The sequence below is a fragment of the Zophobas morio genome, unplaced genomic scaffold, assembly GCF_036711695.1.
Source record: "Zophobas morio isolate AGI-343-1 ecotype UQ-CSIRO unplaced genomic scaffold, CSIRO_AGI_Zmor_V1 ptg000030l, whole genome shotgun sequence".
Classification (NCBI taxonomy): domain Eukaryota; kingdom Metazoa; phylum Arthropoda; class Insecta; order Coleoptera; family Tenebrionidae; genus Zophobas; species Zophobas morio.
The window spans coordinates 3,401,118-3,427,579 of NW_026972135.1; the positions used below are offsets into that span (position 1 = coordinate 3,401,118).

General features: G+C 31.4%; 2 protein-coding genes across 4 annotated transcripts in view; both read right to left on the reverse strand.

Annotated features, from left to right (window-relative positions):
- LOC135138396 (ly6/PLAUR domain-containing protein 6B-like) overlaps positions 1–26,462 on the reverse strand; it is a 432,620-nt gene that overhangs the window by 135,660 nt on the left and 270,498 nt on the right. The gene's annotated exons all lie outside the window — the stretch shown is intronic.
- LOC135137980 (uncharacterized) lies at positions 1,666–24,661 on the reverse strand. Its single transcript, XM_064067784.1, has 7 exons — positions 24,654–24,661; positions 24,381–24,598; positions 5,830–6,029; positions 5,613–5,785; positions 4,676–5,540; positions 2,730–4,619; positions 1,666–2,682 (listed from the first exon to the last, which is right to left on the reverse strand). Exons 1-7 carry the CDS (start codon positions 24,659–24,661, stop codon positions 1,666–1,668), a joined length of 4,371 nt encoding a protein of 1,456 aa, XP_063923854.1.

The window sequence follows — 26,462 nt, forward strand, 5'->3', positions numbered from 1 at the left end:
TAATTCATCACAGGTCAACAATTTTCTTTCAACGAACGAAACCAAATTCAAAGGTTTTTTAAATTGTTAAAAAATTAATCTAGGAACCCCAAGATTCTTTCAATTTTTTTTCAAATCCAGAACTCTTCAAAAGTTTCTTACAAAATTACAATGTACACCAATATTTTTCAAATTGTTTGATAAACGAAACAGTAGAAACCCCAAAAAACTTTAAATTTTTTTCAAAAAAAGGCCTAGAAACCCGAAGATTGTTTCTATATTTTTCAAAAATATAACTCTATCTACCCTAAATATTCTTCAAAAGTAGTTCTAAAACAAAACACCAGTGCTTCTCGATATTTTTTCAAATTCTTTGAAAAACGACAGGTATCAAAGGACCTTTTAATTAAAAAGGAAACAACATATTCAAGTTTTCGAAAACAGACCATAGGAACTTGTAAGATCCTTTTACCTTCTTTCAAAATGTAGGATCCAGGAACTCCAAGATTCTTTCAATTTTTTTCAAAATCATGCCGCCGAGATTTTCAAGATTTTTTAAAATTCGTTCTAAAATACATAAATCAACAGAATGTTCTTTCAACATTTTTAAAAACCAAATCATTAGGAGACAAGATCGTTTTAAATTCTCTAAAAAAGACCCCAAATCAAGATATTTCCATGGTTTTTTAGCCGCGAAACAAAATTCGAAGGATTTTTTGAATTCTTAAAAAATGGATCTAGGAACTACAAGATTCTTTCAATTTTTTTCAAAATCGGAACTCCTCAAACTTTTCTTACAGAATTACACTATATACCAAAAATTTTTTAATTTTTCGAAAAACAAAACACCAGAAGTCGTTTTGAAGCAATAGACTGCGGGCCCCAAGGATGTTTTAAAACACTTCAGAAAATTATTTATTAGGAAATCCAAATTCTTTCAAATTTTTTCAGGAAGAAAACTCCTTAAAGGTTGCTTCAAAGAGACCGACATTCTTTCCAATTATACAAGGTGTTTAAAAAATCACAGAAAATCTCGATGATGTGTTGTTAACAAAGCTCGAAAAACTGGAAAAAAATAGTTAAAAAGTTCCTGCACCAATAAACTAAAAAAAAATAAACTTCAAAGTTGAAGAATTAAGTTCGTAAATCTGATTTCTTTTAATGAATTGTATGTCTAGTAGACAGTTACATAAATTCGTTATTAATAATTTAATAATAATTGTCAAATCAAACGAACTTACCTGTGAAGTTCGATTCCAATTATATTAGACGTCCAGTCCGAAGATATCACTTGATTTTAGATACTGGTAGTATGCCCTTTGTGCTACTCTACGCCACTGAGTTTAAAGATTGTTATTTCCCCCTCTCTGGGTACTGCTCCACCGGTGCTCCGTTGCTGCGTCATTTAGTTTAAAGCGGAATGCACAACCTGGCGTGAGGGTAAAGGTTTATACCGTATAAGGGTTGGGTGGGAAGTGATATCTTCGGACTGGACGTCTAATATAATTGGAATCGAACTTCACAGGTAAGTTCGTTTGATTTGACAATTATATCACGACGTCCAGTCCTCGATATCACTTGATTTTAGATACTGGTAGCTGTTTAAAGTTAGTAAGGTTGTGCAAAAAAGAATAAGTAATTTATTAAGAACTTGTGCCCTAGTGTAAGCTTATCAAGGTAACAAGTTTAAAGTTTTGCGGTCTGTAAAATTGTTCGCCCGAAGGCGAATGTGTCCCGCAAGGGTCGATTATAGACTTCTGCAAACATTTTGGAGGTATTCGACCACCCACAAGTTTTGTTGATGATGGCTAAAGACAGCCCAGTTCGTTTTGCTGAAGAACTCGAAGCATGTCTCGTGGAATGGGGCGTGAAGATTGATATGTCTACCCCCGATTTTTCCAATGTACGTTTGATCCAACGACTAAGGGTTTGTTTTGATGCTGGGTGATGTGGTTTCCGCGCACACAGAAACAACGCCTGTTCGTCGTTTTTCCGAAGGGTTTTGGTTGCGTCCATGTAGTCCGTGAGCGTGGTTGCCGCACATATCGCTGGTTGGTCGAGGAAGTATGGAATGTGCAGGCACGGGTGTTCCCCGCTGCGAATTGAAGTTTTCGTGGTGTCATCAATGAAAATTTTAAAGCCTTGTTCGTCTCCAACAATCTGAGACAATTTGATAAGATGCAGTGCCTGCAGCCGTTGCCCTGTTATCAACGCTAGTAGGGTAATTAATTTCGCTGATAAAAGGCTGAGGGGGAGAGGGTGATGGGGGAAGTACGTTTTCAGGTGTTCTAAAACACGACTGGGGTCCCAAGTCGTTTGATATTTGGGTTTTTGGGGCCTCAATCGTTTTATGCCTTTGAGAAACCTTCTTAGATTACTGTCGTTTCCAACATCGCCGGGCAGGATGAGAGCTAACGCCGAGCGATGGGAGTTGAAGGTGCCATAAGCAGCATTCGTTTTTGTGTACAAGTGTTGTAAGAAGGTGATTACCGCCTCTGTTTGGGTGGTGTAAACAGGAATTCCCTTTTCGGAACAATATCTCCACCATAACTTGTAGCTGACGTTATATTGTCTTAAGGTGCTGGGAGCAATAGACGCTATTGCCGTGGTGATAGCAGCTGGTGGCATTCCCTTTAGGCGTAAACCTTCCCCGATAATTTCCCTGCCACCAGGGTAAGGTTGGCTGCAAGCGGGTGAGGTGTCCTAAAAGGGGAAGTTAACAGTGACTCGTCTGGTTCAAAAAACATAACTGGGCTAGTCAACAGTCTTTCGAAAAATGGGAACCATGGTTGCGAAGGCCAATGCGGCACTACCACTATTCCCTCAGCTTTGTCGGTGACTATTTTGTTAAGGGTGCGTAAGATGAGAGCGAACGGTGGGAAAGCATAAAAAGAACTGTAGTTCCAAGGGACAGTAAATGCATCGCATGCAATTGCGCCTGGATCTTGGTGCCACGATACATATTGCGGGCATTTATGGTTCAACCGCGATGCAAATAAATCTATGGTGGGGCAACCAAACCGTTGAACGATTTGTTGGAAAGCTTGTTCATTGAGACTCCATTCTGTTTCTGTGGAGAGTGTTCGTGATTCGCGATCTGCGTCTACATTGTCTTTGGAGGGGATATATGCCGCGTGTAACCATAAATCGCGTATTTCGCACCACTGCCAAATTTTCTTAGCTAAATCGCCTAGTTCTGGGTGTCGAACGCTACCCATTTTATTGATGTAGCTTAACGCGGTGGTATTGTCTGTTCTGATCAGTATGTTGCATGATCTGAGTGATTTACAAAAGCATTGTAGACCAAAGAATATTGCTAGTAATTCTAGATAATTAATATGTTTCGTTTTTTCCCTCTCATTCCACCAACCGTGTGTATTCTCCCCGTTGCAGTGTGCCCCCCAACCGTTTAAAGAAGCGTCGGTAAAAATGATTCGCTGATACTCGTCTCGCTGAATAAAGTTTTTTGAAACTCGAATTGCGGTGTTCCACCACCTGAGGTCTGGCAGAAGAACAGCTGACAGTTGTATTTTTGCTTTATAGTTTAAAGCATGGTGGGAAAGGGCTTTGCATTTTTCTCTTTCTAGTTGTCGAGTATATAGCCAACCGTATTTAATGGCGGGGCAAGCGGAAATCAAAAGTCCGATATATTGTGCAAGGTAAGTGATACGACACCGCTTATGGTGTGTGATAAGATCGAGTATTGCGGCTGTCCAAGTGTGGATTTTTTGACGTTTCTCCGGAGGGAGAGCAATTGTCATGGTTTGACTGTTGAATAAAAACCCTAAGTACTGACATGTCTGTGAGGGGTGTAGCTGACTTTTTGATTCATTGATTAGGAATCCCAAAGATTGTAGGACGTGAACGGTTTTTTCCGTTCCCCGGAGGCAATCGGAAAATGAGTCTCCGAGTATTAAAAAATCGTCTAAATAGTTTACGCATAAAATGCCTTGAGAATGTAAATAAGTGGAAACACACCTCGTAATTTTGCTAAACACATACGGAGCTATCGCTAACCCGAAAGGCAGCGCTGTAAATTCGTACAGGTTGTTTTCAAATTCAAATCGCAAATATTTCCGATGACTTGGGTGAATTGGAACGAATAAGTACGCATCGGTAAGATCAATTGACGTCACATACATGTTAGGCTGTAAAAGTCGTGTGACGGTACGATAATCATCCATTTTGAAGTGAGGTGTCAAAATGAATTGGTTTAAGCGTTTTAAATTTAAGATGAACCTGTAGGACAGATTCGATTTTTGGCGAAGAAAATATGGGGACAAGAATTGACCTTTGGCCGGTGTTGCTATCTCGATCGCCCCGGTGTTTAATAATTGGGATACGACCTCGGACAAAGCTGTAGTTTGGGTGCGCGGTAGCTTTCGCGTAGGCGGTACTACTTGATATGGAGTGGATTTGAATGGGATTTTGTAGCCCTTAATCCAGCTTAAGATGTTTTGATTTGTGGTGATATTTGACCAGACTGAGACATAGTGACGTAATTGGCCGGCATAAGGGTGTTTTACCTTAGTTAACGGGGTTGATTGCGCTGGTATTTCGTGTGGCTGGATGCCGGGGGTTGCCCTCGGTATGATCTCGTCTCCCCCTGACGGCGAGTCGGGCCTGTCCGGTTTAAATACCTATTGCCAGACGATGACTGGGATGAGCCGACTGTTGTTGGTTTTTTCTGGTTTGCCCCGGCGTCTTTTTTCCTGGGAGTCCTCGTGGGAGGGGCAGGAGGCGGGGCCTTCAAGTCGTAGCCTGACTTTTGGAGGGCTTTGGCAGTCTTTAGGCGCTCTGCAAGGGCCTCTCCAAAGAGGTAGGTATCTGTCTGGCTTGTTAGCAATGTTTCCTTTGCTGACTTATTGAGATGGGGCAAGACTGTGTGCCGCCGGGATTTTGACATATGGTAAAGGGAGTCTGTCAAAATTTTTGTTGCGTCGGATACCAATGACAGAAGCTCTGGCTGTGAGGGGGTGGCAGTCAATAATATATTGAGAGCTTGACCCAAAGGTGCCAGCGCAAGGCCCACTTGTTGCTGAGCTGAAAGTGCGTGGTTGTCTTTCTTGACTACCACAACGGGTAACGCTGGCACCAGTTCAGAATTTAAAATTGGCGCCTGTAAGTTGGGGCAATTTTTTGGCAGTGAGTATTTATTTTTTAGAGCCAATTTTTCTGAGCTATCTAAGCCGTTGGCTATATAGTGAGTCCAACGACTCGCGAGAGCCGTGTGTAAGGCAAACTCGGTGATTTGGGTTGCGGAAGGATCGGCGCCGAGAATGGTCAAGATCTCCTCCTCCAGAGCCGGGTCTTGGATCGCTAAAATAGGCGAGTCCGGTTCTGTCTCCCCACGAGACGTGGGGTCCGGTCCTGGCTCCGCGCGAGACGCTGAGTCCGCTGTTTTGTCGCTCGAATGTTCGAAGCCTGTTATCTCGCTGGCGCTGGTGTGATCGACGCTCGCACCTGTGTGGGCTGCGTGATCTGGAGCGGCTGGTGGACCGACGAGAACGCCGAGTTTTTGCGCGTTCTCGTAGGTCTGCTGGGCTGCTATGACGACGACACTGCCGAGTGGTTACGCAGTGCCGTACATCTGAGTGATGGCGGTCTCCGCGATAAGAACGCCGAGTCTTTACGCGTGTCTTATCGTGGGACCGGGAGCGGTCGCGATGACGATGTTTTCGCCTCCGCTTGCAACGGTCTTCCAACGTTCGTAATCGCCGTGCCAGCTCCCGGCGCGAAAGGCGCGCCGAGGACTCTGACGAAGCGTCCGAGGAGGTACGGCGATCGTCGGATGGCATTGTTGTGCCTGCAAGAGGTTGCTGAAAAGTCTACAAATGGGTTAAAGATTACCTGTGCAGATGAACAGAATGTTCTGATGCAACACAGTGAAAAAATAATTTGCTGGATGCAGAGACTCGTGGTGTCGAAGCGGCCACAAAGGAACGAATGACGCAGCAACGGAGCACCGGTGGAGCAGTACCCAGAGAGGGGGAAATAACAATCTTTAAACTCAGTGGCGTAGAGTAGCACAAAGGGCATACTACCAGTATCTAAAATCAAGTGATATCGAGGACTGGACGTCGTGATATAATTTGTAAATTTAATTTTTGACAATTTTTATCGGAATTGATTGACAATTAAATTCACTTTAAACTAAGTATATCAGAAGTCTAATATTTTCTTCTGTTTTCTTCAGAACCTGGAAATTTTCCGTCATTTTTGGCACAAAAAATATACTAAAAAAAAAATCAGTCTAGATATTTTAGTATTTTTTTTCACAGTGAAATCACCACTATTCTTTTAATCTAGGTCGAAATCAACACACCAAAAGCACCCAAAAAAATTTTACATTTTTTATCAGGCCCTAAACGTCGTTTTAAACTCCAGCTGCGCCCAAATGATTTCCAAAATATTTTTGAATCCTTTTAAGAAACATAGCAGGAGCCTCAAAATTGTTTCAATTATTATTTTCAATATTTTATGATAGAGTTTTGTCGATTTTGTATTTTCTAAAATAAATTTTAGAAATGTTTCGTTAGATGTTGATAACTTTTAAAAAAGAAGTTTATGAATTCTTTTCAGGTCTATAGTTCATTTTTCAAACAAATGAAACAAAAAAAATTGGTTAAGAATAATGTGACATTTTAAGAAAACAACGTTTTGGACAAAACGTACATTTTTTAACACATATGAAAATTGTCGAGTTAACTGGAAAATGTGTACTTTGGGTTGAGTGAATATTTCCACGCCTTTAAAAAATAAACTATACAGGGTGCAATAGATTTTTCCGGAAAAGTACAGTTATTTTTATGTTTTAGAAGCATTGTGTACTATTTTGTATTAATTTTTACATATTTTTAGTCACAATTTTGGTAGTTATTTATTTTCCATACATTGTATGATATTAACATTAGGAAAACTTTTAGCATTTTAAAGTTGTTTTAAGTTTCTTGTAGTGAAAAAAAAACAACTTATATTAAGAAAAACAAAAACAAAATATATGCCCCGCCCACCCACCCTGTCTCAATTGTGGTGATTTTTTTTATTTGTCGTGAGCCAGAGGGCGGAGCTGAATTGCAAAATTTTTATTTTTTTACAAGAAATCACCATCATGTTCTTACAAAATTATGGCCAAAAATTGAAAAATTGAATTATCAAAGAAACAAAAATTTTAAAAATAGAAAAATTAAAAGAACCAGAAATTGAAAAGTTCCCAGAACTGCTTATGTTAAAAAAATTGACACTTTCGAAACTTAACCAAAAATCCTTTTTATGTAGATTTCGAGCTCTAGAACTCACTTCCGGCCTTGTTTCTTTGATAACAGCAACTGCTTTTCCAGAATCGAAATTTTTGAAATCTTCAAAAATTCGTATTTCGTACCGATTATTTCCAAAATGTTGCTAATGACCATCAAAACGCTATATTTTTGGAATCAGCATGTCGAGATCTACGTCTCTGAATTTGTTCACATTTTTCAGACAACTTTTTGAAAAGTGAAATTTTTTCAATGGTTTAAATTTCGGAAAATTTTTGAAATTTTCGAAACCTAACTAAATACATTTTGTTGTAGCTTTCGAGCTCTAGAACTCACTTCCGGCCGCGTTTCTTTGATAACTTCAACCGTTTTTCCAGAATCGACCGTTGAAATATCGAAATTTTTGAAATTTCCAAAAATTCGCATTTCGTACCGATTCTTTCGACAATGTTGCTCTTTGACCATCAATATACTATATTTTTGGAATCAGCATGACGAGATCTACGTCCCTGAATTTTTTTTTTAATTTTTAGACAACTTTTTTAAAAGTGAAATTTTTTCAATGGTCCTCCCTGCTTCAAATATCGGCCAATTTTTGACGTTTTCGAAACCTAACTAAATACATTTTTTTGTAGATTTCGAGCTCTTGAACTAACTTCCGGCCTCGTTTCTTTGATAACTGCGACCATTTTTCTAGAATAGACTGTTGAATTATCGAAATTTTTAGAAATTTTCAAAAAATCACATTTCGTACCTACCGCAACATCGAAAAACCTAGAAATTTAAAACAGTCGAAAAATTGAAAAATCTAAAGTTTAACGAAAAACTGAAAATCCAAAAAGGAAATAATCGAGAAATCAAAAAAAATCCAAAAATCGAAGATTCGAAATATCGAAATATTCAAAAATCCAGAAAACAGAAATAAATATCCAAAAATTGAGAAATTAAATAATTGGAAAATTGACAAATCGAAAAACTAAAGAAGCAAAGTTGAAAATTCGTAAGCCTAAAAAATCGAAAAATCGAAAAATCAAAAACCTGAAAAATCGAAAAATTGAAGAATTGAAGAAGTGAAAGATCGAAAGTTTGGGAAGTCGACGGATGGGAAAATAAAAAAAAGATAGTGGTATAAGTGCGTGTATAACTGGTTGCATATTCGGGATTTTAATCACAAATTTTAAATGTGGATTCTAAAATTCACCACTCAGGGGATGTAAATCAGAAACTAAAAAAAATCCATATTACACCAGTTTATCACACCCCCGTCGAGCAACAAAACCCGACGTTGCTCACGCTCCAGGAGTGTTAGTCATTATTGCAATAATCTCTCACTAGTCGGCCATCAAGCGAACGAAAGTTACAATTAATCTGAAGCTGCAATGCCACAAGTACGGCGAAAGCTCGTTAATTGGAGACAGTGATGCTGATTGGGGCAACGACAGCTACTCCCTCCGTATAACCAATTATCCTTACGTTTAGCTGTCAAGAAGCGTTATACCTAGTTACACGAACAGCACCATTTTTTGAGTAAATATATCTTTTCCTCGATAGCATTTTCTCTCACGCCATTTCCTAAACAATATTTGCTTAACCGAATGCATTCACGCGAATATTTTCGAAGATATACATAGCATATACATAATGCAATATTTCCCATTTTCTCTATATTTATTCATCTTGCAGCGCACACAAAACAAGCAAACTGAATCTGCATAGCATTCTTTTAAAGTGGATGTGTTTTATTGGCGTCACTTCTTGGTATTTTCTTTCAATTTATTGTATGCACGTTAAACGCAGTACGGAAATAAAATTCTCTTGCCGGATTTCCGAGCCACTGGAGATTTTTATCTAAAATGGGTAAACATCACAGTGGAAATAGGTTTTCGTTGGTTTAAAAATCGGGAAAGTGCGAATATTAGCTAGAAGTTACTGATAGAAAACAGTTTGTGGAAATTAATGGTACTAAATGAGTTCCCATTTCTTTACTATTTTTCTATTATTAGTTATATAAATGATGCCGTAAATATAGCTGAAAATTTTAAAGTACTATTATTTCAAAAAAACTTCCAGTGATTATTTTGATTATTTTGTAGCTAATAATGAAATGGGTTAAAAAATAAATTTAAAACCAGTCACGTAAATAACACTCTCACAGCTTTTTAACTTGAATTTTTCAATTCTTCAATTTCTCATTTTTTTGTTTCTTCAATTTTTCAATTTGCAATTTTTAAATTTTTCTTTTTTTTTTCTTCAACTTTACGATATGCAACTCTTGGAGTTTTTATTTTAAATATACAAGTTTTTCAATTTTTCGATTTTTCAGTTTTTCAAGTCTTCAATTTTTCGATTTGCAGTTTTTCATTTCGGTTTATATTTTCTTTATTTTTTCAAGTTTTCGGTTTTTCTATGGTCTGATTTTAACGTTTTTCTTCTTTTCAATACGTAACGTTTAATTTACGTATTCTTCAATGTTTTGTTTTCAATTTTTCAATTTTTCAACTTTAAAATTTTTTTGTTTTTCGTTGTTTCAGTTTTAGATTCTTCAGTTTCTCGTTTTTTTAGTTTCTCTTTTCTCCAATTTTTGATTTGAAATTTTTCTAGTTTTAATGTTCAAAAGTCAGGAGATTAATACTGGGAAACTTAAAAATCGAAAAAGCCAGATATGTTTTCTAAAATCGAAATATTGAAAATTAAAGAAACCGGAAAATCGTATAACTGGAAATTCAAAAACTGAAAATTTTGAAAAATTAAATAAATGGAAAACCGAGGACCTAAAAAATCTAAGTTTGAAAATTCGAAACATTGAATAAACAAAAAATTATAAAATAGGAAGAAACATTGAAAAATGAAGAACATGAAATACGAAAAATTGTGATATAAAATCGAGGAAATGAAAATTAAAAAATTGGGAAAATGAAAAATAAAAATCAACTTGAAAAATTGTGTTAACGAAAAAATGAAAAATCGAAAAATTAAAAACTGAGAAACCGAAAAATCGGACAATGAAAAAAAAACAAATTCGAGTGGAATCTTTAAGGCCCTTGGAATATTTTGAGTGTTTAGAATCTTTGAAAGGTTTAGAGCTTTTGGAAACTTTTGAGATGTTGTAATTTTTGTTTAATTTTTCGGAATTTTCATAATTTCCAAAATTTTCAATATTTCTAAAATTTTCATATTTTCCAGATTAGACTGATTTTTCAGATGTTCCAAAATACACAAAATGCCCCGAATTTTTAAATTTTCTAAAATTTCCATGAACATCAGGCTCCAGTTGTGCCAGAATTTTCAACCCTGTGTGAAATTTTCAAAGTGTACCACATTTTTCCCGCTTTCTAAATATTTCCAGATTGCCCAAAATTTATACTTAGACTTCAAGAGTCTAGTCTCTACATTTTTGGCTTTTTTGGAATCTCTGTAATCTTTACAATGTCTAAGTTTTATAAGACAAGAATTAGGGTGTTCAAGACCTCCAGTAATTTTAGTATTCTTTAAAATTTAAGAACGCATTCTTCAAATCCTTACGACTTTTAGATCTTTAAGATTTTTGTTTTTTTTTTTTCTTTCACAGTATTTGATATCTGTAAACTCTTTGGCATCTTACAAGTTCACATGATATTTACTGGTTTTAGAATCTTTGGTATCTTTGAAACAGACTTTTAAAAATCCTTTTAACTTTTGAGTTCTTAGAGTTCTTAAAGACTTTAGAATTTTTAGAGTCTTGTTCGATTTCCTACTCTTTCGATTATGGAATTTGTCGTATTTTCAGTTTTACGATCTTTCAACTTTTCAAATGAAAAAAAGGAAAAAATGTAAAATTGTTATCTTGAAAAAACAAAAATAGGAAAACGAAAATGTAAAAATGGAAACTTTGTAAAATCTAAAAGCTGCAAACCAAAAACTTGAAAAATTGAGGAAACGAAAAAAAAATCTGGGGATTAAAACAGAGAAACTTAAAAACCGAAAAACGGGCAAAATAGAAAAAAGGAGATGTTTTCTAAAATTGAAATAGTGGAAATTAAAGAAACAGGCAAATCGTATAACTTGAAATCCAAAAAATGCACAATTTTTTTAAATTTTAAAAATGGGAAACTGAGGACCAAAAAATATCCAAGTTTGATAATTCCAAAACATTGAATAAACGAAAAATTATAAAATAGAAAGAAACATTGAAAAATAAAGGACATAAAAACGAAAAATTGTGATATAAACTCCAGAAAATGAAAATTACAAAATCGGAATAACGAAAAATAAAAATCAACAAGTTGAAAAACTGAGGAAACGAAAAAATAAAAAATCAAAAAATTAAAAATTCAGACACCGAAAAATCGAAAAACTTAGAATATGTCGTGTTTAAAACCTTTGAAAGCTTTGAAACTCTTAAATCTTTCAAACCCTTGGAAACTTTGGAATTTCTAGAATCTAGTCTTAAAAATGTGTAAACTTTTGAAATTTTGAGATGGTGCAATTTGTTTTTATTTTTTGGAGTTTTCATAATTTTCAAAATCCCCAAAATTTCTAAAAATTTCAGATTTTCCAGATTATCCCGGTTTTTCATATTTGTCAAAATATACAAAATGACCTGAATTTCCAGATTTGTAAAATTTCTATAATTCTTCAGAATTTTCAACCCTTTCTCGAATTTTCAAGATTTCAAGGTCCACCACATTTTTCCCACACATGCTAAATCTTATAATCTTAGAGGCTTTAGAGACTTTAGAACCTTTAGAGTCTTTTTTAATTTTCCACTTTTTCGATTTTGCAATTATTGGTTTTTTCTGTTTTTCAACTTCTCCACTTTTCTAATAAAAAAAATACAAAATTTGTAAAATTGTAAAATAGAGAAAACAAAAATGAAAAAATTTGAAAAATCTAAAAACTGTAAACCAAAAACTTGAAAGAGCGAAAAATTCAAAAATCGGGAGAGTAAAACTGAGAAACTTAAAAATCGAAAAAAGTGCAAAATCGTAAAAACGAAATACATAATATATTTTCTAAAATGGTAATATTGAAAATGAAAGAAACCGAAAAATCGTATAACTGGAAAGATTTAAAAAAATGGAAAACCGAAGACCTAAAACATTTAAGTTTGACAATGAGAAGCGCTGAATAACCGAAAAATTATAAAATCGAAAGAAACATTGAAAACGTAAAAAAATGAAAAAACCAAATATTGTGATATTAAATCGAGGAAATGAGAGTTAAAAAATCGGGAAAATAAAAAATAAAAAACAAGAACTTGAAAAATCGAAGAACTAAAAATTGAGAAGTCGAAAAATTAAAATATGAAAAAATTTTCAATTTAGAGTGGAATTTTTAAGTTTTTTAGAATATCTCGAGTGTTTAGAATCATTTGATCAAACCTTGGAAACTTTGGAATCTTTAGAATCTCCACAATCTTAACAATGTGTAATAAACTTTTGAAATTTTGAGATGTAATTTTTTTTTATTTTTCGGAATTTTCATAATTGTCAAAATTTCCAAAATTTCTACAATTTTCAGGTTTTCCAGATTAGCCCGATTTTTCAGATCTTCAAAAATACACTAAATGCCCCGAATTTCCAGATTTTCAAAAATTTCTATAATTATCTTATTAGGCTCCAGGTATGCCAGAATTTTCAACACTTTCAAGGTCCACCACATTGTTCCCACCTTCTAAATTTGTCCAGAATTTTAAAGAAACGAAAATTTCAAAAATCGGGAGATTAAAAATCGAAAAAAATGCAAAATAAAAAAAAAAATGTTTTTTAAAACCGAAATATTGATCGGAAAATCGTATAACTGGAAACAAAAAAAATTACAAAATTTGAAAAATTTTGAAAATGGAAAACCAAGGAACTAAAAATCCAAATCCAAATTGAAAAAAATAGAGGAAATGAAAAATGAAAAATTCTGCTAAAAAATGTAAATTAGAAAATCGGGAAAATGAAAAATTGAGGAAACGAAAAAATGAAAAATCGAAAATTTAAAAACTGAGAAACCGAAAAATCGAAAAATGAAAAGAAAATGCAATTTCGAGTTTGACATCTTAAGATGTTATAAGTTGTTTTAAGTTTTCGGAATTTCCATATTGTTCAAAATTTCCAAAATTTCTACAATTTTCAGATTTTCCAGATTAGTCCGATTTTTCAGATTTTCCAAAATACACAAAATGCGCCGAATTTTGCAGATTTTCTAAACTTTCTATAATTATTATCAGGCTCCAGTTATGCCAGAATTTTCAACCAATTTTGAAATTTTCAGGATTGCGAGGTCCACAACATTTTTCCCACTTTCTAAATTTTTCTTCTTCTTTACAATATCTAAAATTTAAAATAAAATAATTAGGGTGTTTAAGACCTCTAGTGCTTTTAGTACTCATAAAAATTAAAGAGTTTTTCAGATCTTTATGATTTTTAGATCTTTAGGATTTTTGTTTTTTTCTTTTAGAGTATTTTGTTTCTTTAAAATCTTTGGAATTTTACGAATTCACACGATTTTTACAAGATTTAGAATCTTTGGGATATTTGAAATACAATTTTCAAAATCCTTTTAACTTTTGAGTTCTTAGACTTTTTCGATATTTTTGTGCAATATTTCGTTTTTTCGGTTTTTCGATCTTTCAACTTTTCGAATGAAAAAATGGGAAAATTGTAAAATTTTAAAATTGAAATATCAAAAATGAGTAAAACGAAAATGTATAAAATGGAAATTTTGAAAAATCTAAAGGATGCAAACGGAAAATTCAAAAATCGGGAGATTAAAACTAAGAAAAATGTAATATGTATTCTAAAATCGAAATATAGATCAGGAAATCGTACAACTTGAAATCCAAATAATGCAAAATTTGAAAAATTAAAAAAATGGATAACCGAGGATCTAAAAAATCTAAGTTTGAAAATTCGAAACATTGATTAAACAAAAAATTATAAAATCGAAAAAGGCATTGAAAAAATTAAGGAAATAAAAAATGAACAATTTTGATATAAAATCGAGAAAACGAAATTTTAAAAATCGGGTGCATGAAAAGTAAAATCAAGAACTTGAAAATTGAGAAAAAATTGAAGAATTAAAAGTTAAGAAACCGAAAAAGCAAAAAATGGAAAAAATGCGTTTTCAAGTGGAAGCTTTAAAGTGTTTAGAAACTTTGAAAGCTTTGAATATTTTAAATCTTTCAAACCTTTGGGAACCTTGGAATCTTTAGAAACTGTACAATCTTAAGACTGTGTAACTTTTTGAAATTTAAGATGTATAGTTTTGTTTTAATTTTTCGTAATTTTTATTATCTTCAAAATTTTCAGAATTTCTAGGATTTTCAAATTTTCCTGATTGGTCCAATTTTCAGATTTTCCAAAATACGCAAAATGGATAAAATGGAAACTTTGGAAAATCTAAAAACTGCAAATCAAAAAAAGTGCAAAATCCAAAAAACGAAATATATTTTCTAAAACCGAAACATTGAACGGAAAATCCTATAACTAATAATCGAACGAAACATTGAAAAAGTAAAGTAAGTGGAAAATGAAAATTGTGCTATAAAATCAAAAAAATGAAAATGAAAAAATCGGGAAATTTCAAAATAAAATCAAGAACTGGAAAACGAGTGGTATCTTTAAGGCCCTTGGAATATTTTGAGTGTTTGGAATCTTTAAAGGCTTTAGAGCTTTTAAATCTTTCAAACCTTTGGATACTTTTAAAATCTTAAGATGTTATAATTTTTGTTTAATTTTTAGGAATTTTCATAATTTTCAAAATTTCTAATATTTCTAGAATTTTCAGATTTTCCAGATTAGACTATTTTTTCAAAATACACAAAATTCCCCGAATTTCTAAATTTTCTAAAATTTCAATCAAGCTCCAGTTATACCAGAACTTTCAACCCTTTCTGAAATTTTCAAGATTTCAAGGTCTACCACAATTTTCCCACTTTCTAAATTTTTCCAGATTTTCCAAAATTTATAGACCTCAACAGTTCTACATTTTTGGAATTTTTGTTATCTCTGGAATCTTTACAATGTCTGAGATTTTATAAGACAATAATTAGGGTGTTCAAGACCTCTAGTGCTTTTAGTATTCGAAAAATTAAAGAAATGCATTCTTCAGACCTTTATGATGTTAAGATCTTTAGGATTTTTGTTTTTTTTTCGGTTTAGATTATTTGGTATCTTTAAAATATTTGGCATTTTAAGAGTTCAGACGATTTTTACAAGTTTTTGAATCTTTGGAATATTTGAAACAGAATTTTTAAAACCCGTTTAAATTTTGAGTTCTTGTTCGAGTCCTCGGAGACTTACGAATCTTTAGTCTTTTTCGATTTTCCACTTTTTCGATTTTGATGTTTTTCGTTTTTTCAGTTTTTCCATGTTTCAACTTTTCGAATGAAAAAAATGGAAAAATGGTAAAATTGTAAAATTGAAAAATCAAAAATGACAAATCGAAAATGTATAAAATATAAAATGAAAAGTTCGAAAAATCTAAAAACTGAAAACCAAAAACTTGAAAAATTGAAGAAACGAAAAATTAAAATATCAGTAGATTAAAATTGAGAAACTTAAAAATTCGAAAAGTGCAAAAGCGAAAAGGTGAGATATGTTTTCTAAAATCAAAATATTGAAAATTAAAGAAACCGGAAGATCGTATAACTGAAAATTCAAAATTTGCAAAATTTTGGAAAATTTTATAAATGGAGAATCGAGGGCGGAAAAAATCTAAGTTTGAAAATTCGAAACACTGAATAAACGAAAAATTGTGATATAAAATAAAATTCAAAATACAGAAAAAATGAAAACTAAAAATCCAGAACTTGAAAAATTGAGGACACGAAAAAATGAAAAATCGAAAAATTAAAAATTGAGAAACCGAAATATCGAATAATGAAAAAAATTACAATTACGAGTGTCCACCACATTTTTCCCATTTCTAAATTTTTCCAGATTTTTCAAAATTTATAGACCTCAAGAGTCGCTATATTTTTGGGTTTTTGGAATTTCTGGAATCTTACCATTTTCTAAAATTTATAAGACAACAATTAAGGTGTTCAAGACCTTTAGTGCTTTTAGTATTCATCAAAATTAGAAAGCATTCTTCAGATCTTTATGATTTTTAGATCTTTCAGGATTTTTGTTTTTTTTTCTTTTAGAGTTCTGCTCGGCATTTTAAGAGTTCACACGATTTTTATCAGGTTTAAAATCTTTGGAATATTTGAAACAGAATTTTAAAAATCCTTTAACTTTTGAGTTCTTCGAGTACTTAGTGACCTTAGAATCTTTAGAGTCTTTTGTAAAGATAGATAGATTTTGTAAATTTTGTTTTTTCAGTTTTTCGATCTTTCAACTTTTTGAATGAAAAAATGGAAGAATTGTAAAACTGTAAAATTGAAAATTAAAAAATGAGAAAACGAAAATGTATAAAATGGAAACTTTGAAAAATCTAAAAATTGCAAACCAAAAACTTGAAAAATTGAAGAAACGAAAAATTCAAAAATCTGGAGATTAAAACTGAGAAATTTAAAAATTGATCTGAAAATTATAGAACTGCAAATTCAAAAATCGTAAAATTTGAAAATGGGAAATCGGGGACCTATAAAATCTAAGTTTTAAAATTCGAAACATTGAATAAAAACGAAAAATTGTAAAGTCGAAACAAACATTGAAAAAATTAAGGAAATGAAAAATGAAAAATTGTGATATAAAATCAAAAAAAACGAAAATGAAAAAATCAGAAAATTGAAAAATAAAATCGAACTCGAAAACTGAGGAAACAAAAACCGAAAAATCTAATCAGTGGAATCTCTTTAATGGCTTTAGTGTTTAGAATTTTTGAAAGCTTTGAATTTTTTAAATCTTTCAGATCTTTGAAAACTTTGGAATTTATTTTTATACTCCCTTAATTTACCCCGAGGAAATGATAATTGAAAAGTAATTTTCTAAATAAAATAAAAATTGAAATAAAAAAATTCCAATAATTTCAAAAGAAATTTCAAGAAATTTCCAAAATTTGTAATACCTAAACAACTCCGATACTAATCAAACCGTACAACAAAACTATGCATACAATAATAAAAGCCGTCTTTTTGCACTCTCCAGCCCTAAACTTTTGTTCATTATGTATTTTCCTTCGCCCTTTACCACTATATCATCCTCCGAAGGAAAATAACAAGCCGAGCTCCTCCCCGACACGTGTCCAATTTTTCGTCCCTATCCCGTTCCATCAGCACCTCCGAAAGACGTCTTCATCGCCTCCTTTTTCTTGATTATGTAAACACCTCCGGGAGCCGAAGGAAAAAACGTGTTAAATTGTCCATGAATACAAAACGGAGTAAACTCGACAGTAAAACCGTTCCCTTCGAGATACCCTTTGGTCCCCGAACGGACGTAAAAAGGTAATAGTTCCGGACGAATTCAAAGACGACCTGCAGGGTCGATGCAAGCTGGAAAAAGACGGAGCAGAGCGCCATGCATCAGACTCCAGGTCGGCAAAAAAGATTAGAAACGCGTTAAAAGGATGCTAGCGACGGAGCTTAATAGATTGGCAAAGTTCCGAAACGGCTCGCTTCTCTCTAACACCTCTCGGCTTGAAAAAATAACGGAAGTTCGGAGGGAGGGGGCGGATAAACAAGCGAGATTTAGTGGCTTATGCAGAGGTAATTTTTGGCCAAGGCAGAAGATAACGAATTGGAAAGTGTGGAAAAAATTTAAATGGGTGTCGGTGGTGAGTTTACAAAATCGTTAAAGTTTGCTGGAGGTTCGACCACGGACTAAAAAATACATTTTTAGGGGGTGCTTCCACGATGACTGTTGTTTTCACGTTTTTTGCTCAACAAGTTGATCTATTGCGGTTCATAATTTTTCTACGGAATTTGTGGGGTTTCCACTTGACAAATTATAGTTTCGAAACTCCTGGTGGCATATTGGTGTTATCCGGCACTGGTTCAAACAAATACGACTAATATTTAGTTGAAAATATGTTTAAATAATAAATAAATCCAAAATATACACAATATTAATTCTGGAAGTTATAGAAATTCTAAAATTCAGACGTATTGTGAAAGTCTCAAATATCTAACACATTCGAAGGTTTTAAGGCTTTCAAGGATGCCAAAAACTCTAAGGACTACAAGGATTTTAGGAATGTTATAGACGCTAGAGAAGCTGGCAATTTAAAAATTCTAAAGGGATTTCAAGGATTTCAGAAAATCGGGAGATTCCTTCCACAAATTCCAGATAGTTCTCTAAAAATTACAAAGGTACTAAAAATACTAAAGACGTGTCTAGAAATGATCTGAAAGGTTTAAAAGCTCTCAAAGATTCTAGTTTTAATGTTCTAAATAAATATAAGATATATCCAACATAATCTTCAAAATTTTAAAGAATCTGGAAGTAATAATGATCCTAGAAATTGTATAAATTTTAAATTTTATATAATTTCCAGTAAGACTAGAGTCGAACGATTAAAAATTAAATACTATAAATACTGTAAAGATTCTAAAGACTCTAAGGACTCTAAGAACTCGAAATTTAAAAAAAAAATTTAAATTCTGTTTCAAATATTCTAAAACAAAAGTTTCTAAAACTTTTAAAATGCCAGAGATTTTAAAGATAAATCTGAAAGATCTAAAAATCGTAAAGATCTGAAGGATGCTTTCTTTAATGTTTATGAACACTGAAATTATTGTCCTATTGATCTTAGTAGTTAAAACATTATTTAATTTTTATTTTATATCACAATTTTTAGTTTTTCAATTTCTCTATTTTTTCAATATTCCTTTCGGTTTTATAATTTTTCGTTTATTCAATGTTTCGAACTTTCAAACTTGTTTTTTAGGTCCTTGGTTTTCCTTTTTATAAATTTTTCAAAATTTTTGGGTTTCCAATTACATATACGGTTCTCCGATTTCTTTAATTTTCGATAATTCGATTTTAGAAAATAGGAGTATGTTTTTTCAATTTTGCACTTTTTTCGATTTTTAAGTTTCTCAATTTTAATCACTGGATTTTTGAGTTTTTCGTTTCTTCAAGTTTTTTTGATTTTTATGTTTCCATTTTATACACTTTGGTTTTCCTCATTTTTGATTTTTAATTTTATAATTTTACAATTTTTCCATATTTTTCATTCGAAAAGTTAAGAGATCGAAAAATTAAAAAAACGAAAAATTGCACAATCAGAATCCAAAAATATAAAGAATTTTTAAAATTCTGTTTCAAATCTCCAAAGATTTTAAAGATACCAAATACTCTAACAGAAAAAACAAAAATTCTAAAGATCTAAACGTCGCAAAGATCTGAAGAATGCTGTTTTAAATTTTTATGAATTCTAAAAGCACTAGAGGCCATGAACACCCTAAACATTGTAAAGGTTCCAGAGTTTCCAAAAATTCCACAGAAGTAGACCCTTGAGGTCTATTAATTTTCGAAAATCTGTAACAATTTAGAAAGTCGGAAAAAGCTGGTAGATCTTGAAATCTTGAAAATTTTAGAAAGGGTTGAAAATTCTGTCATAACTGGAGCCTGATAGTTGTAGAAATTTTTAAAACATCCTGAAATTCGAGGCATTTTGTGTATTTTGGAAAATCTGAAAAATGGGGCTAATCTGGAAAACCTAAAAATTCTAGAGATTTTGGAAAATTTGACAATTCCGGAAAATCAAAAAAAAATTAAAAGGTTGCACATTCTTAGATTGTAGAGATTTTAAAAATTTCACTCGAAATTGCATTTTTTTTCAGTTTTCGATTTTTCGGTTTCTCAACTTTAATTTTTCTATTTTTCATTTTTTCGTTTCCCCAATTTTTCAGGTTCTTGATTTTTATTTTTCATTTTCCCTATTTTTTAATTCTCTTTTTTAGATTTTATATCACAATTTTTGTTTTTACATTCCTTTCCTTTTTTCAATGTTTATTCAGATTTTATAATTTTTCGTTCATTCAATTTTTCTATTTTTTTCAATTTTTTAATTTACAGTTATACGATTTGCGATTTCTTTAATTTTCAATACATATTTCGTTTCTTCTTATTTTCCATTTTTTCTCAATTTTAATCTTTCTTTTTTCATTTTATTCATTTTCGTTTTTTAATTTTTGTACAATTTTGCAAGTTTTCCGTTTTTTTTCAATCGAAAACTTGAAAAATCGAAAAACTGAAAAAACAAAAAATTGCAAATTGAAGAACAAAAAAAAAACAAAAATAGTAACAATGAAATACCAAAAATTAACGAATCGATAAAAATTGGAAAAAAAAAACGAATCAAATCAAAAAATTGGAAAATCCAAATATATATTATGAAATCGAAAAACCGTACAATCGTCAAAATTGTAAATCTGAAAAACCGTATGAAAGTTCGAAACATTGAAAAATTAAATATCGAGAAATTAAAAAAAAAAATTGAAAAATTAAAAATTGAAAATTCGAATAAATGAAAGTTTTAATAATATAATAATTGAAAAATGGAAAAATTTTAAAATCGTAAGAATGAAAAATTTTAAAAAAGAATACGCGAAAAATTGAAAATCGAGAAACTGAAAAAAACGAAAAATTAAGCAGCCGGAAAATTGAAAACCGGAAAACTGCAAAATCCAAAAACTGAAACGAAAAATTGAACCATCCAAAAATTTGAAACTTCCAAAAAATGTAATATCGAAAAACTGAAATATTTAAAACGGAAAATACCAAGAGTTGCGCATCCTAAAATTGAGGAAACAAAGAAATGAAACATTGAAAAATTGAAAAACCTGAAGTTGATAAAACAAAAAATTATAAAATTAAAATATTAAAAATCAAAAAATTGTAGAAATAAAGTAAATTAAAAAACCGAAACGAAAAATTGCAAATCGAGAAAATGAAAAATTAAAAAATGAAAACTCGAGAAACGATTTTTCAACTTTTCGATTTCCCCATTTTCGATTTTCCGATTTCTGGCTTTTGCAGTTTTTCATTTCTTCAATTTTTCAATATTTCGATTGTGCAGATTTTTGGTTTTTCTATTTGTTCAATTTTTCGTTTTTGATTTATCAATTTTTCAATTCTTCAATACTTTGACTGTTCAATTTTTCAATATCTCGTTTTAATTTGTTGATTTTTTACTTTTTCAATATCCTAATTGTTTGATTTTTTAAATTTTAGATTTTTTCATGTTTCGGTTTCTCAATTTTTCAATTCTTCGATTTTTCGTTTTTGCACTTTTTGCGTTTCTTTCAATTTTTGATTTCTCAGTTTTTCGACTATTTCTGGAATTTTAGATTTTTAATTCGATTTTAGTTTTTCAATTCTTCAATTTTTTAATTTTTCGATGTTTCAGGTTTTTGATTATTCGATTTTTTAAATTTTCGATTTTTTGATTTAGCAGTTTTTCGGTATTTCAGTACTGGGATTTTTCAATTTTTCGTTTGTTCAATTTCTCGGCTTTTTGTTTTTCTAATTCTAAATTTTTTTATTATTCTATTTTCCGATATTTCAGTATTACGATTTTTCATTTTTTTCAATTCTTCATTTTTAAATATTTAGATTTATCATTTTTTCAAAAATATGTTTTTTTAATTTTGCACTTTTTTAGATTTTTCTGTTTCCATTTTATACATTTTCGTTTTTTTCATTTTTGATTTTTAATTTTACAATTTTACAATTTTTCCATATTTTTTATTCGAAAAGTTAAGAGATCGAAAAACTAAAAAAACCAAAAATTGCAAAATCAGAACCAAAAAATGAAAGGGATTTTAAGAATTCTGTTTCAAATCTCCAAAGATTTTAAAAATAGCAAATACTCTAACAGAAAAAAACAAAAATCCCAAAGATCTAAACGTCGTAAAGATCTGAAGAATGTTTTTTTTTTTAATTTTTATGAATACTAAAAGCACTAGGGGTCTTGAAACCCCGAGAGCTTCCAAAAAAGTATGGACTTTGAGGTCTATTAATTTTTGAAAATCTGTAAAAATTTAGAAAGTGGAAAAAAGCTGGTAGATCTTGAAATCTTGAAAATTTTAGAAAATCCGGAAAATCGAGGCATTTTGTGCATTTTGCAAAATCTGAAAAATGGGGCTAATCTGGAAAACTTGAAAATTCTAGAGATTTTGGAAATTTTGAAAATTCCGGAAAATAAAAAAAATAAAAAGTTGCACATTCTTAAGAATGTAGAGATTCTAAGGATTCCAAAGTTTCCAAAGGTTTGAAAGATTTAAAAGTTTCAAAACTTTCAAAGGTTCTAAACACTCGAGACGTTCTAAAGACCTTAAAGATTTCGCTCAAAATTGCAATTTTTTTCATTTTTCGATTTTTCGATTTTTCGGTTTCTCAATTTTCCAAATTCTTTATTTCTATTTTTCATTTTTCCGATTTTTTAATTTTCATTTTTTCGATTTTATATCACAATTTTTGTTTATTCATTCCTTTCATTTTTTCAATGTTTCTTTAGGTAATTTTTCGTTCATTCAATTTTTTAATTTCCAGTTATACGATCTTGCGATTTCTTTATTTTTTAATACATATTTGTTTTTTTTTTATTTTGCACTTTTTCGATTTTTAAGTTTCTCAATTTTAATCTTTCTTTTTGAATTTTTCATTTCTTCAAATTTTTAAATTTCTTGATCCCCAATTTTTAGATTTTTCAAAGTTTTCATTTTATTCATTTTCGTTTTTTAATGTTTGTACAATTTTTCAACTTTTCTATTTTTTTTTTTCAATCAAAAACTGGAAAAATCGAAAAACTGAAAAACGGACAATTGCAAATCAAAGAACAGGAAAACAAAAATATAAACATTGAAATACCAAAAAATTAACGAATCGAAAAAATTGGAAAAAGGAAAAAACAAATCAAATCAAAAAATTGGAAAACCCAAATATATATTATGAAGTCGAAAAGCTGTATAACGTCAAAATTGAAAAACCGTATGCAAGATCGAAGCATTGAAAAATTAAAAATCGAGAAATTAAAAAATACAATAGATGAAAAAGTTTTAAAATCCAATCATTGAAAAATGGAAAAATTTTGAAATCGTAAAAATGAAAACGTGAAAAATTTTAAAAATGAAGAAACGAAAAATTGAAAAATCGAGAAACTGAAAAAACGAAAAATCAAATAATCTAAAAGTCGGAAAATTGAAAACCGGAAAACAGCAAAATCCAAAAAATGAAACGAAAAATTGGATACATGAAAAACTGAAAAATCCAAAAAAATATTTGAGTATTACGATTTTTCATTTTTTTTCAATTTCTCATTTTTAAATATTTAGATTCATCATTTTTTCAAATGTTAACTTTCGGAATTCTCCATTTCTCGATTTTTCGATTTAATAAATTTTCGTTTTTTTTCGATTTTCATTTTTAATTTTCGGTTTATCAATGTTTGGATATTTTAGTGTTTGAATTTTTCAATATTTTGGTTCCACAACTTTCCACATTTTTTCAAGTTTTCAATTTTTCCATTTTTTTATCTTTCAATTTCTCGATTTTTTAATTTGTCCATCCAGATTTTTTGATTTCTCAGTTAATCGATTATTCAATTTTTCAACTAATCGATTTCTGGACTGGTTTAATTTTAGATTTTTCGATTTTTTGATATTCTCATTTCTCGATTTTTCGTTACTTCAGGTTTTTCACTTTTCAATTTTTTAAAATTTAGATTTTTCGATTTATCAATTTTTCGATACTTCTGTTTTGGAATTTTTCAGTAGGTACTTCGTTTCTTCAATTTTCCGTTATTTCGTTTAGATGTTTCGAATTTTTTCCGATTTGTCAGTAGATCTATACTTAATTTTTCTGTTTTCGAAATTTTGGATTTTTTATTTTCAATTTTCTGAACTTTTAAACTTTAAGATTTTCAATATTTTGATGTTTTGATTCCTCAATCTTTTGTTTTTTTCCGGATTTTTGGAGTTTTTAATTTTTTAAATTTTTTATTTCTCAATTTCGCAAACAATTTTTATAATTTTTCAAAGAAGCGGAATTTGTTTGGTTGCACTTCAGAGGCGAGGGAAGGTCTGTCAAAATAACTTTCGACAGATTTTTTTAAGGGAAAATCACGGACTATTTATTACAACTCCATCTGTTCGGCAAACGGAGTATAGAAACATGATGCTTCATAAATTCGACCTGCTTTGTGTACTACAATATCATCTAGAACTCATTTTTTGCTTTCGACTTTAACCACTCAACAAAACACCCGAGTCAAGTGTCCACTAATTACCTCGACGTCCCAGGTAGCAGCCGCCCATTACACACATCCGTACAGCATAATCCTGATACCTACACACTTTTATCTTCCCCTTTTTATTTTGTTGTTTTTCAACTTCCGACTGCTTAATCACTCCCGCCTGGCCCTGCGGCCCTTCATCCAGCCCGCGCACGAACAACCCCCCGTCCCGCCGCCCCCGCCACGTGTGCCTCTTTATACTTTTTTTACGTCTGACTGCAAACAAAATTGAGGACGACATAAAAAACCGTCCGCACACGACTTTACAGGGCCATATTTGCGTGCTCGCAAAAAACTACAATCATTACGGAAACGCTGTTTGCATTTGGAAATTGCCGTCGTAAAGTAGCGTTCGGGAAAAAAGGGAGTTTGCCCAACGCAGAGATAAAAAATTCCACAATCAATCTTCATAAATCAAGATAATTAATTAATTCGTTTATAACGCGGCCCGGGATTGACGCTTCGATTCAGATTTAAATTACTTTCGGAAAATTAAAGTTTGGCCCAAAAAGCGCAGCTAATTTAAGCGAATAGTTCAGGACGTACGGAAAAAACTGCTTAAACGACTAATTAAATGCGCTCGCTCTATATATTTTTTTTTTTTTTTGGTGAGCGAAACCGGTTTATTGCAGTTTCCGACGATAAAGCGCATAACCACATGCAGCCATTAATTCCTCGTTTTAATTATGTGTGGGTTTACTCTAGTAAAAGCCCTTTAATCATTTAAAACTATTTTCATCGCTGTAAAATAATTAAAAGAGTAAATATTTGCCACTGCTGAATTTTACACGCAGTGCTTAATTTTGTACCGGAAGCGCCGAGCGAAATATCCTGAAGTTTACACTCGAATAATAATTTCTCTTTACATTGTAAATAAATAAAATGGCTGCTTTATCTTTACTTGTTTTCCGCTCTGGATTCTGGAAGTTTATAACTAGAGTTTGAACATTACGGTTTTCGGATTGAAAAAAAAAATGGATCCGTCGTAAATTCGCCAGCGAGATAAAACGGACAATTGTGGCAACTTTTGAGCTGTGTTTGCTAGAAACGAACAGAATAACGTAGTTTACCTATTTCAGCAAGTTATTTCTTTGGAGCTGTGTTGTGAAGAGTTTTAATAATAAGGATAATAATAACTAATAACAATAATAATAATTTCTCAATTCAATGGCATTTCTTAAGCTACGTTTTTTTAATAATAATAATAATAATAATAATAATAATAATAGTGTTTATTAGTACATATAAAAAAAGTCGTTGTACAAGTCATAAATTCAATATAAAGCACATTACATACATATGGATATTTATAACTTTAAAATCAAGTCAAAACATTGGATGGGGGCACAATTACTGAGATAAGACTGATTTTGGCAGATGACATATCCTCTAAAAAAATAGGGGGCAAGATCCTAAAATTGATAAAGCGAAAAATTTTTTAAGTTAAAATTATTAGTTCTACATTTCAAATGAAAACTAGAAAAATTGTAATTCAAAAGTTGAAGAAACGAAAAATGAAAAAATCTAAAAGTTGAAAATTTAAAAAATTGAAAAAAAAAATCATAAACTATGAACATTGAAAAAAAAAAGAAAATTAAAAAACAGAAACAAAAATTTTCGAAAATAGTTGAAAAGTGGTTGAACATATCAAAAGTGCCAAAATCAGTCTTATCTTATCCATTATTAGCCCCGCCCACCCACCCTGTATTTTCTTACAAGGTAATGTCATTTGCCAAAATCAGTCTTACCTTAGCAAGTACTAGCCCCGCCCACCCGCCCATTATTTTCTTATAGAATGTCATCTGCCAAAACGTGTCTTATCTTAGCTAGTATTGGGTAAAATAAGACTGATTGTGGCAAATGACATACCCTCTGAGAAAAGAGAGGGCGGGTGGGCGGGGCAAGTGCTTGGTAAGATAAGACTGATTTTGGCAAATAAACTTGGTAAGATAAGACTGATTTTGGCAAATAACATATCCCCTAAAAAAAGAAAGGGCGGGTGGGCGGGGCAAATACTTGGTAAGATAAAGAGTGATTTTGGCAAATAACATATCCCCTAAGAAAAGAGAGGGCGGG

Bases quoted from the DNA above. Each gene is read 5' to 3' on its own strand.
- LOC135137980 (XM_064067784.1), bottom strand. The intron at 5,541-5,612 runs GTAAAGACTCGG...ACCACTCGGCAG, and splicing joins GGTCCCACGATAAGACACGC to TGTCGTCGTCATAGCAGCCC. The intron at 2,683-2,729 runs GTTATGTTTTTT...TTCCCCTTTTAG, and splicing joins AAAGACTGTTGACTAGCCCA to GACACCTCACCCGCTTGCAG.